The 14,834-nt window shown below is 46.6% G+C and overlaps 1 protein-coding gene across 1 annotated transcript in view; it reads right to left on the bottom strand.

Moving 5' to 3' along the window:
• TBC1D22A (TBC1 domain family member 22A) overlaps positions 1-14,834 on the bottom strand; it is a 414,384-nt gene that overhangs the window by 248,915 nt on the left and 150,635 nt on the right. Inside the window, 1 exon segment of the mRNA XM_031656180.1 lies at positions 13,302-13,416. Within this exon segment, the coding sequence (XP_031512040.1) occupies positions 13,302-13,416 (115 nt within the window).

The following is a 14,834-nucleotide window of genomic DNA, read 5'->3' on the forward strand; positions in this document are numbered from 1 at the left end:
ATAATAGCTACTATGGAAAAGAACCTACAGAGTAAAAGGCCAGAAAAAAATTAGCCAAATGTTCAAGTGACAGCTTCTGGGATGGCAAAGCCATATTGTTATTAAACTTTCCAATTTTTTAAACAGTAGGTCCATTATCCTAATTATTTCCACAACGTTTTTAACTAGAAAAAATGAATATATATGAGTCACGGGCAATGGAAAGATGTGGCACCTGTACTGTCAGTTCAGGGGCTGCAAAGCCAGCCACCTCCACTTTGCTATTCTACCCACGGGCAACCCCAGGCAGCTCTCTGCTTGTCTCACGCGGGGCCTAGAACTGCCACAGAAAATGTGCTATGCTCAGATGCTTTGGTTTTCACCTTTCAGTGTTTCTGAGATTAACTGTGGAGCACAAAAGCACCTAAGCTGTGAGGAACATTCAAGGAAGTCAGGCAAAGGATGTATTTGGCAGCAGACTTGCTTTAGACAACACAGAAAAACAAGGTAGAGTGAAGTGAAATTTAAATGCAAACAACGGAAAGCTAAAACAAATCATTCTAAAGCTCTAACTTATCAATGAGAAACTAGCACCAGCTCTTCCTTCCCTCACTGTCACTCAAAGCCCTAGTAATACTGATAATGGAAATAGGCAAAGGAATGACTGTGCTGCTAAGATCCACCAGCTGCGAGCATGTTCTCTGCGTTATTCCTCTCATGTGTCCCACTGGCTGTGGGGATTACACGAATCACAACTCTAGCAGTCCTCCAGCTCCAGGAGCCACATGCTAGAATGTCCTCTCTGGGCAACTACATGTTTAAGAACAATCTATACTTCAAGAATTTGACTTACAAACAGGAACATAAAAAAATATTTTTTGAGATGGAGTTTCACTCTTGTTGCCCAGGCTGGAGTGCAATGCACAATCTTGGCTCACTGCAACCTCCGCCTCCTGGGTTCAAGCAATTATCCTGCCTCAGCCTCCCAAGTAGCTGGGATTACAGGCACACGCCACCACACTCGGCTAATTTTTGTATTTTTAGTAGAGATGGGGTTTCACCATGTTGGTCAGGCTGGTCTTGAACTCCTAACCTCAGGTAATCTGCCCACTTCAGCCTCCCAAAGTGCTGGGATTATAGGCATGAGCCACCGTGCCCGGCAAAATAAATATTCTTAATGTTCTTAAGTAAATGCACTGTTTATTCCAAACCCATTGCACATTTGCTTTCAAGAGTAATTTAAGGGAAAATAACAAAGAGAATCAAGTCAATTAGATATTAGACCTCCTGATGGTGAGAATCCATTGTAAAACACTCTTCACCTTCCAAAATGTGGTCCTACTGCTCCCCTGCAGCACAACCAACAACCAGTCAGTCCGAGTTATCAGTCCAAAGTACTCAGTCAAGATTGTTTCTACATTTAAATAGCACGGAGACATCAAAGATGGGGAGGGGGGCAAATACTTCTTCGTTTCTTGCTCTGCTAAAAATGTTTAAGCTAAAATACAATTTTCTGCTTAAACTGTGGAATTCAAGGTGATGGAATAATACTCCTTAATTCAAAATCAAATTTAACATACTTAAAAGTAATATGACAGTCACTGTTTGAAAAGTACGGGCTTTACCTTAAAAATTACACCCTGCCTAAAGGAAAGAAAAACTAAAAAAAATTCACCAACACTGGATGGTTTCAGAAATTATGCTACATGATCTCAATAGAGTATTATGTACAGAAGATAGAAATCATTTTTATAAAGATTTCTTAATACAAGGAAAAGCTTATATTATAAGGTTAAATGTGGAAAAAACGTGAAACAAATATTATAGATAATATGCACTTGACTATGTAAATACAATGCATAGAAAAAAAAATTAAAGGAAATACAGAAAACAGCTGCTTATGCGCAGTGGTATGGCGGCTGCCTGGTGGCCACACACAGGACAGTAACCCCTGAGTGAGCACTGAGCGGGCAAGTGCCCGGCACCCTGGCGCAAAGGACGGGCTGGAACCACAGCTCAGGCTCCAGGCGGGATGAGTCCTTCTTTCTCCCAGCCCAGACCTAGACACTGGGACCCTAGCAGCCTAGATAAGAGACCCAGGCTAGCTTAGAGGCCCAGCCCCAGGCAGGGCAAGAGATGGGAAGGGCCCAGACTCACACTGCTTGCCACACAGAGGTGATACCGTGATACCACCCCCAAGGAACTGAAGTAGAGTCGAGGAGTCTCCCCATGCAGATAGCCACTGGTCTCTTGGGAGCAGAGAAAGTAGGGAGACCCTTCTCCAGACCTCCCAATGTGGCTGTGTGGGGAGAAAGGATCTTAATCAAAGGGGAGGCAGCACAGTGAGGAGATAGGCTTCAATAAGTCTTCTCAACAGTGGGATAGCCAAGTATTTTAACTGCTTCCTTCATAACTTATCTATGTCTTCCAGTATCTCTATACTGTTTCTATTAAGTATTTAAGAGCCATGCTTTTACATTATTCTGTAACACTGAAGGAACATACTTCAAAATAGGAAGAGCCAATTATGACAAACCCACAATCAACAGCACACTGAATGGGCAAAAGCTGGAAGCACTCCCCTTGAAAACCGGAACAAGACAAGGATGCCCACTCTCTAAACTCCTATTCAACATAGTACTGGAAGTCCTTGCCAAAGCAATCAGGCAAGAGAAAGAAATAAAAGGCAACCCATAGGAAGAGAGAAAATCAAACTGTTTGCAGTCAATATGATTCTATACCTAGAAAATCCCATAGTCGCTGCCCAAAAGCTCCTAGATCTGATAGCTGAAGTTTTAGAATACAAAATCAATGTACAAAAAGCAGTAGCATTTCTATACACCAACCATGTCCAAGCTGAGAGCCAAATCAAGAATGCACTCCCATTTACAACAGCCACAAAAAGAATAAAACACGTAGGAATACAGCTAACCAGGTACATATAAGATCTCTATAACGAGAATTACGAAACAGTGCTCAAAAAATAGAGATGAATATACAAATGGAAAACCACTCTATGCTCGTGGATAGGAAGAATCACTATCGTTAAAATGACCACACTGCCCAAAGCAATTTACAAACTCAGTGCTATTCCTATTAAACGACCAATAAATGACATGTTTTGCAGAATTAGGAAAAAAAACTATTTTAAAATTCACATGGAATAAAAAAAGAAGCTGAATAGCCAAAGCAATCCAGAGCAAAAAGAACAAAGCTGGAGGCATCACAATATTCACACTTGTGAATATACTTGTGAGTATACTTGAAACTATACTTGAAGGCTATAGTAACAGAAACAGCATGGCACTGGTAACATGGCACACTAACAAAAACAGACCCATAGACCAATGGAACAGAAATAAAGCCACACATTTACAGCCATCTGATCTTCCACAAAGTCGACAAAAACAACCAATGGGGAAAGGACTCCCTATTCAATAAATGGTCCTGGGATAACTGGTTAGCCATACACAGAAGACTGAAACTAGTACCCTTTGTTATACCAAAATCAACTCAAGATAGATTAAAGACTTAAATGTAAAATCTAAAACTGTAAACACCCTGGAAGATAACATAAGGAAATACCACTCTGGACACAGACCCTGGCAAAGATTTCATGACCAAGATGGCAAAAGCAATTGCAACAAAAACAAAAATTAATAAATGGGACTTAATTACGCTAAAGAGCTTCTACACAGCAAAAGAAACTATCAACAGAGTAAACATACAACTTACAGGAGAAAATATTTGCCAACTATGCATCCAACAAAGGTCTAATATCTATAGGTCAGAACCTATAAGGAACTTAACAAGCAAAACACAACCCCATTAAAAAGTAGGCAAAGGACACAGACACTTTTCAAAAAAAGACACATGCGTGGCCAACAAACATATGAAAAATGCTCATCACTAATCATTAGAGAGATGAAAATTAAAACCACAATGAGATACCATCGCACACCAGTCAGAAAGACTATTATTGAAAAGTCAAAAATAACAGATGCTGTGGAGGTTGTAGACAAAAAGAAATGCTTTTACACTGCTAGTAAGAATGTAAATAGTTCAGCCACTGTGCAAAGCAGTTTGGGGATTTCTCTAATAACTTAAAACAGAACTACTGTTCAACCCAGCAATCCCATTACTGGGTATACACCCAAAGGAATATCAATCATCCCACCATAAAGACACATACACAGGTATATTCATCACAGCACTATTTACAATGCAAAAAATACGGCATCAATCTAAATGTCCATCAGTGGTGGACTGGATAAAGGAAATGTGGTACATATACACCATGGAATACTATTCAGCAATAAAAAAGAACAAGATCATGTCCTTTGCAGCAACATGGGTGGAGGTAAAGGCCATTACCCTAAAAGAACCAATGCAGGCACAGAAAACCAACTACTGCATGTTCTCACTTATAAGTGGGAGCTAAATATCGAGTACACATAGAACCAACGAAGCAAACAATAGACACCAGGGCCTGCCAGAGGGTAGAGAGTGGTAGGAGGGTGAGAATCAAGAAACTACCTATAGGGTATACGCTTATTACCTGGGTAATTGAATAATAGGTACAGCAAACCCCTGTGACTCACAATTTACCTATATAAAAACCTGTACATGTACCCTTGAACCTTAAAGTTAAAAAAATAACATAGTGACCGGGCACAGTGGCTCATGCCTGTAATCCCAGCACTTTGGGAGGCCGAGGCAGGGGGATCACTTGAGGTCAGGAGCTCGAGACCAGCCTGGCCAACGTGGTAAAACCCCGTCTCTACGAAAAATACAAAAATTAGCTGGGCGTGGTGACACGCACCTGTAATCCCAGCTACCCGGGAGGCTGAGGCAGGAGAATCACTTGAACCCGGGAGGCGGAGGCCACAGTGAGCTGAGATCATGCTCACTCACTCATGAGTGGCTCATGCCTGTAATCTCAGCCTGGGCAACAGAGCAAGACTCCATCTCAAAAAACTAAATGAATAAATAACATAATATTAACTTCAAAAAATAAATAAGAATTATATATTGTTTCAGTGTTTCAACAAACATTAACAAAGTGCTCTGTAAACACAGAAGCTTTCTGCAGGGATCCAATTCAACAGAGTTTCTCCAATCCACTGAGCTCCTCTGTGCAAAGCGTGATACACGCATGAGACACAGTCCCCAGTTCCCTCTTATGACAGCAAATGTGGCACTGGGCACGAAGGCTGTCAACACTGCAGGTGTGCTGGGTTATGGGGAAAACAGCAGCACAGGGGAATTTATTTGTCTTTACAAATAATTTCTATAGTCAACATCCCTTCTTATCTGAGTTGTTATCACAGTTTGAGAGTAACAAGCAGAACTTAATCTCTTTCAATTAATACGAGGTTCAGTAAAGTCTACAAAAATAAAAAAAAAAAAGTGAAAGATAATGACAAGTGTTGACGAGGACGTGGACACGCTCCTGCGGGAAGAGGAAACTACGCTCCTCCCACACCGCACCAGGACGTGGACACGCTCCTATGGGAAGAGGAAACACACGCTCCTCCCACACCGCACCAGGACGTGGACACGCTCCTGCAGGAAGAGGAAACCACGCTCCTCCCACACCGCTGTGGGCAGGGAAAATGGTGCCGCCACGTGGAAAGCAGTCTGGCAAACAAAAGGCAACTCAAAAGGTTAAACACAGAGTCACCACGTGACCCAGCAATTCTCCCTCCCAGTTACATACCAAGATAAATGGAAACACACATCTACACGAAAACTCATACATGAATACTCACAGCAACGTTATTCCTGTTAGTCAAAATATTAGTCAAAAATGGAAACGATATTAGTCAAAAAATGAAAACAATCCACATGTCCATCGACGGATGAGTGGAAAACACACGTGCTGTGTCCGTACCAGGGGCCGTTACCTGGCTACAGAATGAAGGAAGTACTGATTCACACTGCGTGGATGAACCTTGAAAGCATGAGGCTGAGTGGAGGAAGCCAGGCACGTATAATTCCACTCACGTGAAACGTCCAGAGAGGCAAATCCACAGACACAACGCAGATGAGAGGCTGCCTGGGGCTAGTGGATAGGAGAAGAGGGAAGGATGCGGAGGGACTGCCAACGGGTACGGGATTTCTTTTGGGGATGATGAAAATATTCTAAAATCAAATGTGCTGATGGTTACACTCCTCCAAATATTCTAAAAATCTTTCAACTTTACACTCTAAGTGGGTAAAAGTTATGGTTTCTAAACTGAATCTCAATAAAGCTGTTTTTAAACAGCAGTAGTAAGTGCAGTTGGATGGAGGTCGGGAGTGGGTGGGGGACAGAAGGAAGGAGAACGGCCGGGCGCGGTGGCTCACGCCTGTAATCCCAGCACTTTGGGAGGCCGAGGCGGGCGGATCACGAGGTCAGGAGATCGAGACCATTCTGGCTAACACGGTGAAACCCCGTCTCTACTAAAAATGCAAAAAATTAGCCGGGCGAGGCGGCGGGCGCCTGTAGTCCCAGCTACTCGGGAGGCTGAGGCAGGAGAATGGCGTGAACCTGGGAGGCGGAGCCTCGACCCGTCCGAGACCCCCCCTCTACCCCCCCCTGGGGGACAAAGGGAGAGTCTTTTCCACAAAAAAAAAAAAAAAAAAAGGAAGGAGAACGGTGACTGCTGGTGGCTGTGGAGTCAGATGACAGGCACGCGGGTTCTTCCGACAATTTTGGTGACTTTGTGTTTGAAACTTTCCATCATAAAAAATTATTTAAAATGAAGTTGCAAGAGGCTGTGGTCCACTGAGTGCAATATTCCCCTAGCACAGAAACATTCAGGCCCCCATTTCTGAGGGAGGGCGGGGAGCTGATGTGACAGTTTGCTTGCCACCATTCTTCAGCCCGTTTCTGGCAGGTCGCTAGTGAGATCCCCACTATCAAATGCTTTGACCAACTTTCGGTCTCCATCCCTGTAGGCTCTGCTGACCACTCCCTCCTTCCTGAAGTTGTCCCCTCCCTTGATTTCTGTGATACCTCAGGCCTGGCCTTTGTCCTACCTCTGACACCACTTCTTCCCCATTTCCTTACCACACCGCCATAGCTCTCCCGGGGGCACACACTGGTCTGGGAGCCTGCACGCACGTACACAACCTCTTCCTTGCCTCCAGTCTCCACCCACATCTTCTCCAGGCCCCCAGTGGCTGGTGGGTGGCAAGGGTGTGGCCGATGGAGGACTTCGTTGTGTGCGTTCCGGGAAAGCTTCCGAAAACACATGGGCTCAGCTGATGCATGCTTTGGCCCCAGCCCTGCGCCCTGCACCCTGCACCCTGCACCATCTCCCTCTCTCCAAACCTAGGACAGGGACCTAGCGGAGGCACGGCCACCATTTTAAGCAGAGGAAAGTCACAGGCGGCGACAAGGAAAGTGACAGTACGATGATCACCTGCTGCGTTCCACACCTGGTTCTAAGCTAGTTTTGCCTCATTCAGTCTTCACGCCAACCAAAGAGACTGGTGCCATTATGATCTCCATTTCGCATCCATTGCAGAGATCACTGAGGCACCAAGGCCGTCTGCAGCTCTTCAGGGGCAGCGCCTGGATGTGGACCCCAGCGGTCAGACCCCAGAGCGGCACTGCATCCTTCACAGATCCTGATGGCGGCCCTCAGCAGCAGGAGCCACCTGGATTCTCCATGCCCAGACTCCTGCATGGGAGAGCGCCATCAACCTCCCTGTGGGACAGCCCCACTGCCAGCTCCTCGAGTCACAGTCACACCTTGGAGACCCCTGACACATGAGAGAGCCACGGGATCCTGTGACCCGCTGCACTCCACTCTCCCCAGACACACACACCCACAGCCGTGACTGTCAGCAGCCATTTCCGGACCAACAATTTCCAGACTAACCTCCACTGCAGATCTCCTGCCCAACAGACTCTTCTACTTGATCACTGCCGACAGAGCACACTCAGCACATCCTAAATCAGAACGCCATCCCGCCTCCTCCACCTGCTCTTTCTACTCCACGTCTCATCCTGGAAAACGGCACCACACCCCTCACAGGGCCAGGAATCTAGGAGGCCACTGGATTTTTCCTTCTTGTTCACACTCCCCTCCGCTCACATCAAGCCACTTTGGTGCCCTCACGGCAGCCTATTTGACATCCAGGACCAGGGCCTCCTCTCAGGCCCAGTCCTCCCTCAGCGAGTCTCCTGCCTCTGCTAGCCTCTGGTCTGGGCCCGCTCCTGTGCCCCGCAGTGTCTCTAGACCAGGTGTTGCTCCTTTGCTGTTATAAACTCTAAGATGCCCTGGACCCTGTGTTATTCTCATCCTAGACCTGCCTTCTTCCATCCATGGCCTGAAGTAAGTCCAAAGTACAATGTGCCTTGCTGTTTCCTTTCACTTCCAAAAGATTAGACTAAAAAGTGGGTCTTCTGCCTGTTCCTAGTTGAGTGTCGTCTCCAGTGAGTGTGCTACCCGGAGTCTCCTCCGTACTCTGCCCGCCCCGTGGGTCAAGGATGCAATCTGCAACAACAAGCACCCACGCTCGGCTCTGAACTGGAACGGCACACTCGAGCTTCAGCAAATTTATCACCACGCACCTCTAGTTTCTTCCCCACTCCCTAAGGCTTCAACCTCCGAAACTTACAAGCTGCGAAACCCTCCTGGCATAGAGAACTTCTCCGTGATCGATCTCTCCAATCAAATTATACCTCTCATTTCATTTTCACTGGTAGGGTTTTCTCCCCAAGCTTCAGTGATGTCTAACTGGCTGTATTCACTGGACTTCATGATCTTCACATGCTTTGCACACGCTGCTGCTCCTGCCTCTGAGGTCATGAAAGATGGCTTGACCTCCTTCTCTAATGCCAGGCTCCTCCAGGGACTGAGCGAGACTGGCGGGTGCCACTCAAACAAAGGTTAGTTACAGATTTGTTCCCCATATGCTTGGAGAGGTTGAGGTTAGCACTAGTGAGGAGTGTGCAAGCGGGTTTGTGTCTCTGTGTGGTTGTGTCTGTGTGCAGAAGCCTGCACACCTGTGTGCATAGCATGTGTGTGTGCAAGTGCATGCGCTAAACATGCATTTACAGACTCTGCATCCATCAACAGCAGGACCAAACTGCCCTTCCCAAATACTGGCAAGCTCCACGAGGAGACCTGGGATGCATACCATGTATTCCTGACTCAGGCTGGCAATGTCCTGGCACCCACGGAGACCCATGGAACCCTGACCCCCTGAGCACACCTCCACACAGCTTGAGCACGGCTCCCCCACTACAAACTGTTCCTCTGACTCTGACATGCTGGCCGCCTCCTGCCGAAGATGAACCTTCTCTCCTGTGCTGGGAAGCAGTTCACCTAGTTGACTGGTCTGCCTTCAGACCAGGTCCTGTGTGTCAACCTCAACCACCGCAGCTCTCATTAGTTGCTTAGCAATGAGACAACCTCCTATGAAATCATAAATGGAAACGAAGTGTCAGAGGGGTTGCAATAAAATTCACTACATGGATATGTCCTTATCCTAGGAGGATAATCTGTCCTCGGGTAAAGCTCATCTCTCCAGATTACAGCAAGGATGGGAATCTGAAGCCCACCACATCCTTCTTTCCAAGTCAAAGAACATTAACACTGAGAGGGCTCTGAGTACCAGCATGTGCAGCGTCGGAACCTCCCACTGAGAGCCAGAACGAGGAGCCACTCCTGAAGAGCTGTTCCTACTCAGGACCTGTGCCACGCTCCAGGATTCCCCACATCCCGTGGAACCAGTGGGAGCATGCGGCAGGCCAGGAGCTGTGGCTCTTTAAAGGCTCTGGACACGGCGAACACACGTCCCCAGAAAGAGCCCAGCTCCCACTAAGGCATCACAGATCTGTCTGCTGTTGTCTGAAAGCCCCTGGAGAAATCCCACACCCTGGGGATTTCTTAAACCTTTGATTAACTGGGATTCTGTCCTGTACTTCAAAGAAAGAGGATTATCCAAGTAACAACACAAGCTTACCGCCAGAACCAGGCCAGCTGCAGCTCTCAGGAGGTAGCCACGCCCGGGCTAGTGCTACAGGCAGCTGCACCAAAGGTGTACGAGCGGTCACGTGACAACCTGAACGCTGAGGCCCAAGGACTGGCGGGTGCTCAGGTGTCGAAACCACAGAATCCCATGACCAGGTTCTACTCTCCGAAGGAACCGTCAATCTTGAAGATCTTCACTAAGCAGAGTGTTTGAGGTTTACTGGCTTGAAGACTCAGCAAACTAAGAGTTCAGCAAACCAGAACAGCCTCTCTGGAGGGGACCCGTGCCTCTGCCGGCGCTGGAGCCTGCAGATCCCTGGTCTGTGAGCTCCCCCAGAAACCCTCCAATCACATCCATGCAGCTGCCAGAGTGAATGTTCAAAGACGAGAACCTGAGCACAGTGGCTGGGGGTTTTGCACGCCCCTGAGACTCGACCCCAAGCTTCTCCTTCTGAGCACCGCAGCCCAAGTTGCCCTGCCCTTCCTCCCAGTGCCACTACTTGTCACTGTGCCTTGGATTCCAGGCCGGCCCTCCTGCTGCCCTCTCCGAATGCCCAGCCTCAACCTAGCTCCTCCTCATCCTGTGAGACATGGCTAAAACATCACCTCACCCTGGAGGCCTCCCCTGACCCCTAAAAGGGAACAGGTCCTCACAGCAGCCCAGGCTTCCTCTTGATAATGTGAATGTTAATTACTTTAATTAAGACTTTAAATTACTCATCTAAAATCCGTCTTCCGTGCTACAACCACAAGCTCCGAGAGAGCAGGGATCAGGCTTTCCTTGTTCTCCTGCCCAGCTCCCACAGCACAGGGCCAGGAGATGCTCTGTCAACACTGGCTGCATTGAACTGAAGTCATATTCCCACCCCAGCGCTCTGCACCAGACCCAGCAGCAGGGCAGGGCTCCATGAAGGGCTGCGTGAATGACAAAATTTCAGCCCCATAAGGAAGCTGGACAGCACACCATGCAAGTTAAACGCCTCTTTACAACATAATGAAAGATGGACTTGGACTATACTAATGAACATTCCCCAAACCTAGGAAGCAAGATCTAAAAAGGACTACAAATGCAATAATCACATGTGAAATCCGGGACCAAACTTTTTTTTTTTTTTTTTTTTTGAGACGGAGTCTCACCCTATCGCCCAGGCTGGAGTGCAGTGGCACCATCTGGGCTCACTGCAACCTTCACCTCCCAGTCTCAAGCAATTCTCCTGCCTCAGCCTCCCGAGGAGCTGGAACTATAGGCACGTGCCACCACATCCAGCTAATTTTTTGTATTTTTAGTAGAGATGCGGTTTCACCATGTTAGCCAATGGTCTCAAACTCCTGACCTCATGATCCATCCTCCTCAGCCTCCCTAAGTGCTGGGATTACAGGCATGAGCCACCGTGCCCAACCCAAACATTTTTATATGTCCACTTAATAGCTGACCAACAGAAATAAATGATATGTTTTACACAGATGTTTGAAAGTGACACTGTATACCAACACAATGTGTGGTTGTGTTCTGATGTGTGCATACATGCGTGCATGTGCCTGCGTGTGTGACAGGGGTGCAGGAAAGATAGGGACGCAGGAAGGACGGGGACGCAGGAAGGATGGGGACGCAGAAAGACAAGGAAAGTGTCTCTGAGCTCATCTGAAGACACCACTCATAAGACACAAATTCCATTTTCTCCAGTCTTTCTTTCTTCCGGACAATTAAGATCGTGGTCATGCCCCTTCGTCCTGTCTTGCAGATAATCAGGCAAATGCATTAAGAATCGCTTGGGTCTTACAACAGAAGTTGGTGGTAAAGTAGTTAAAACAAACTTATTTACCACATTAATTAAATGGTCTATTTAACACGGAATATCAATTCTCTAATCACATCTCAGTTGAACTTCTCCTTTCAATTAACAACTCTGAAGTCTACTGACAGAGGTCCTACTGTTCCAGGAGCATTAAGAGCATTTTCATTATCTGGCAAATGAGGGGTAAGAGGCAGAAAAGCAAAGCACCCTCAGGAGCGGCCTCTCCCCTACTTAAGAGATGATTAGGGAGGGAGGCGCGGCAGCTCTCATTAGTTGCTTAGCAATGAGACAACCTCCTATGAAATCATAAAGGGAAACAAAGTCTCAGAGGGGTTGCAATAAAATTCACTCCATGGATATGTCCTCATCCTCGGAGGATAATCTGTCCTCCGGTAAAGCTCATCTCTCCAGATTACACCAAGGATGGGAATCTGAAGCCGACCACAAACTGGAAACGCTAAAAACACCATGTAATAAAAACAGGCAAGCGCCCAGTCCAGAAGGCTTGCAGGAAGACAAACCCGGGTTTAAATTAAAATGCTGTGAGTAAACAGTAAAGTCCCCTCTTTCCTATTTGTTTTTTATTCATAGATGAATTTAAAAGCAGATCCTCACTTTTATTATCAGAGGTTTTAACTTAAAAACATATTCAAAACAGATTAAGTTATAGTACAGTTGATTGTGATAAAGGAAAACCATGCAGTGCTTAAAGGGAAACAGCATAAAAACATAGCCCAACCGAAACCGCTGTTCAACCAGCTATTTCACAAGTAATTAATACTCTCATAAAACCAAATGTTACTAGTATAGCAAAAGTAGAAAAGGGATGAAATGCCACAGAAACACAATTAAAGAAGATTTGATTTTCAGCTTGTAAGCAAAATATGTGACTGATGCTCTATCACCTTAATCTTAAATTCAAACCACTGACTGGGCATGGTGGTTCATGCCTATAATCCCAGCACTTTGGGAGGCCGAGGTGGGCAGATCATGAGGTCAGGAGTTCGAGACCATTCTGGTCAACACGGTGAAACCCCGTCTCTACCAAAAATGCAAAAATTAGCTGGGAGTGGTGGTGCATGCCTGTAGTCCCAGCTACTCAGGAGGCTGAGGTAGAAGAATCGCTTGAACCCGGAGGGCGGAGGTTGCAGTGAGCCGATATCGCGCCACTACACTCCAGCCTGGGTGACAGAGCAAGACTCCATCTCAAAATAAACAAAATAAACACACAGATTGATTGATTGAAACCATTAAACTCAGTACTGTGATGGCCTTTAGAATAAACAACACTCCCCAAATATATTATCTATCTTCAAATATTGTTAAAAAGAAGATATTAATCATTATAACTGCAACTTAATGTCTTCAGTAGTTGAGCATGTGGATTAAAGACATTTTGGAAAGCTGTTATCCATGAGAAAACTATTATTCTCTAATATTCCCTATCATTAATAACATTAAACTTAGTGGCAATTCTCAATATTGTTATAATTATGCATAGTAACACACAGCAAGTCCACTGAAGTTCACGTTTAATGTTTGCGAGAAATCTTACCTATGTATTCACAAATGAAGACCACAAAGAAGGGAGTGACGAGATCATTTATCCCCTGAACATATCCACTGGCGGGGTGGCGGATCGCCCATATAAACAAGATCCTTTCAAAAATCTGAAAGAAAATGGAACAGGTGGTAAAGCACAAAGTAAACATGGCAGAAACTTTAAAATGAAAGCATCCATTACTTGAAATGTATATTGTATATTTTCATTGTTCCTAATATTAAGATACAAATATAAACAAAAATCAATTGCTTTTTTTTTTTTTTTGAGACAGGGTGTTACTCTGTCGCCCAGGCTGGAGTGCAGTGGTGCCATCTCAGCTCACTGCAACCTCTGCCTTCTAGGTTCAAGCGATCCTCCCACCTCAGCCTTCCAAGTAGCTGGGACTATAGACACGAGCCACCACGCCTGGCTAATTTTCATATTTTTTGGTACAGACAGGGTTTCACCATGTTGGCCAGGCTGGTTGTGAACTCCTGACCTGAAGTGATCCACCCACCTCAACCTCCCAAAGTGCTGGGATTACAGGCGTGAGCCACCATGCATGGCCCTTAATTTTTTTTTTTAATCAAGTTTGAATTATCTTAACTATTTATTATCTCACAAGCAATGTGCAGCATTTCACCAGCCCCTGGCTCAGTCCGTCCCTACGCTGGCTCTCACAGCAGAAACTCTCTGCTCCTCCACACCCCACGGGCCACTGTGCAGCAGCACCTGGCCTATCAGTGGAGACTTCCTCAGGGAGGGAGGCATGGATGAGTGAGGAGGTGGGTGCATGAGTGGATGGACAGGTGGGTGGATGGATGCTCTAAATTTCCCTCATTAAGTAAACAGGTTTCTTTAAACCTCTGAAAAGTTATCACCATTCAAGAAGACAAACTTAAACATCTTCCATCACTTACAAAATCTTAGCAGGGATTCAGGTACCCAGGCCAGGCAGGCAGGAGTCATCCCAGCCTCCTCCCTTCCAATACTCTCAGTATATTCAGTTGATCCCTCTCTTCACCATCTCTTCCTCCCACCCACTCTCTTCCATCTTCACTCATAAGGAGGGTTTTATTACAACAACGTGCAACACAGTCCTATCACCCACACCATACACGTGCACATGCGGCTGAAGACCTGTGTGTGCTCCTCACCTCCCACGGACAGAGCCCCCACCACCACCAGCACAGGCCCAGTGCAGTGTCCCTGGCCCCTCAGTCTGGTCCCTGCCCCGGGTCTCCCCAGCCAGCACCCACATTGTGGGTGCACTGAGCTACGGCACTCTTCCCCAGCTCAGCCTGCCAGCCATCAGCCCGTGCTCCTACCACTGCCTGGAAAGCCTGTCACACCTGCATCCTGAGTCTCAACACCCCTGGCTTCCGGGATTCACCTCAAACACCACTCCCTCCGTGAAGACTCTGCTGCCACCTGTTCCCCCTCCACTGTCTTTCTGGAAGAGCCAACCACTACCTACTTTGTGGCCCCCTAGTTCCCATCCTCTCCACTGGGTCACCGGCTGATGGCTCCAGCCTGACCTTCGGG

This window comes from Papio anubis, chromosome 16 (assembly GCF_008728515.1).
Source record: "Papio anubis isolate 15944 chromosome 16, Panubis1.0, whole genome shotgun sequence".
NCBI lineage: Eukaryota > Metazoa > Chordata > Mammalia > Primates > Cercopithecidae > Papio > Papio anubis.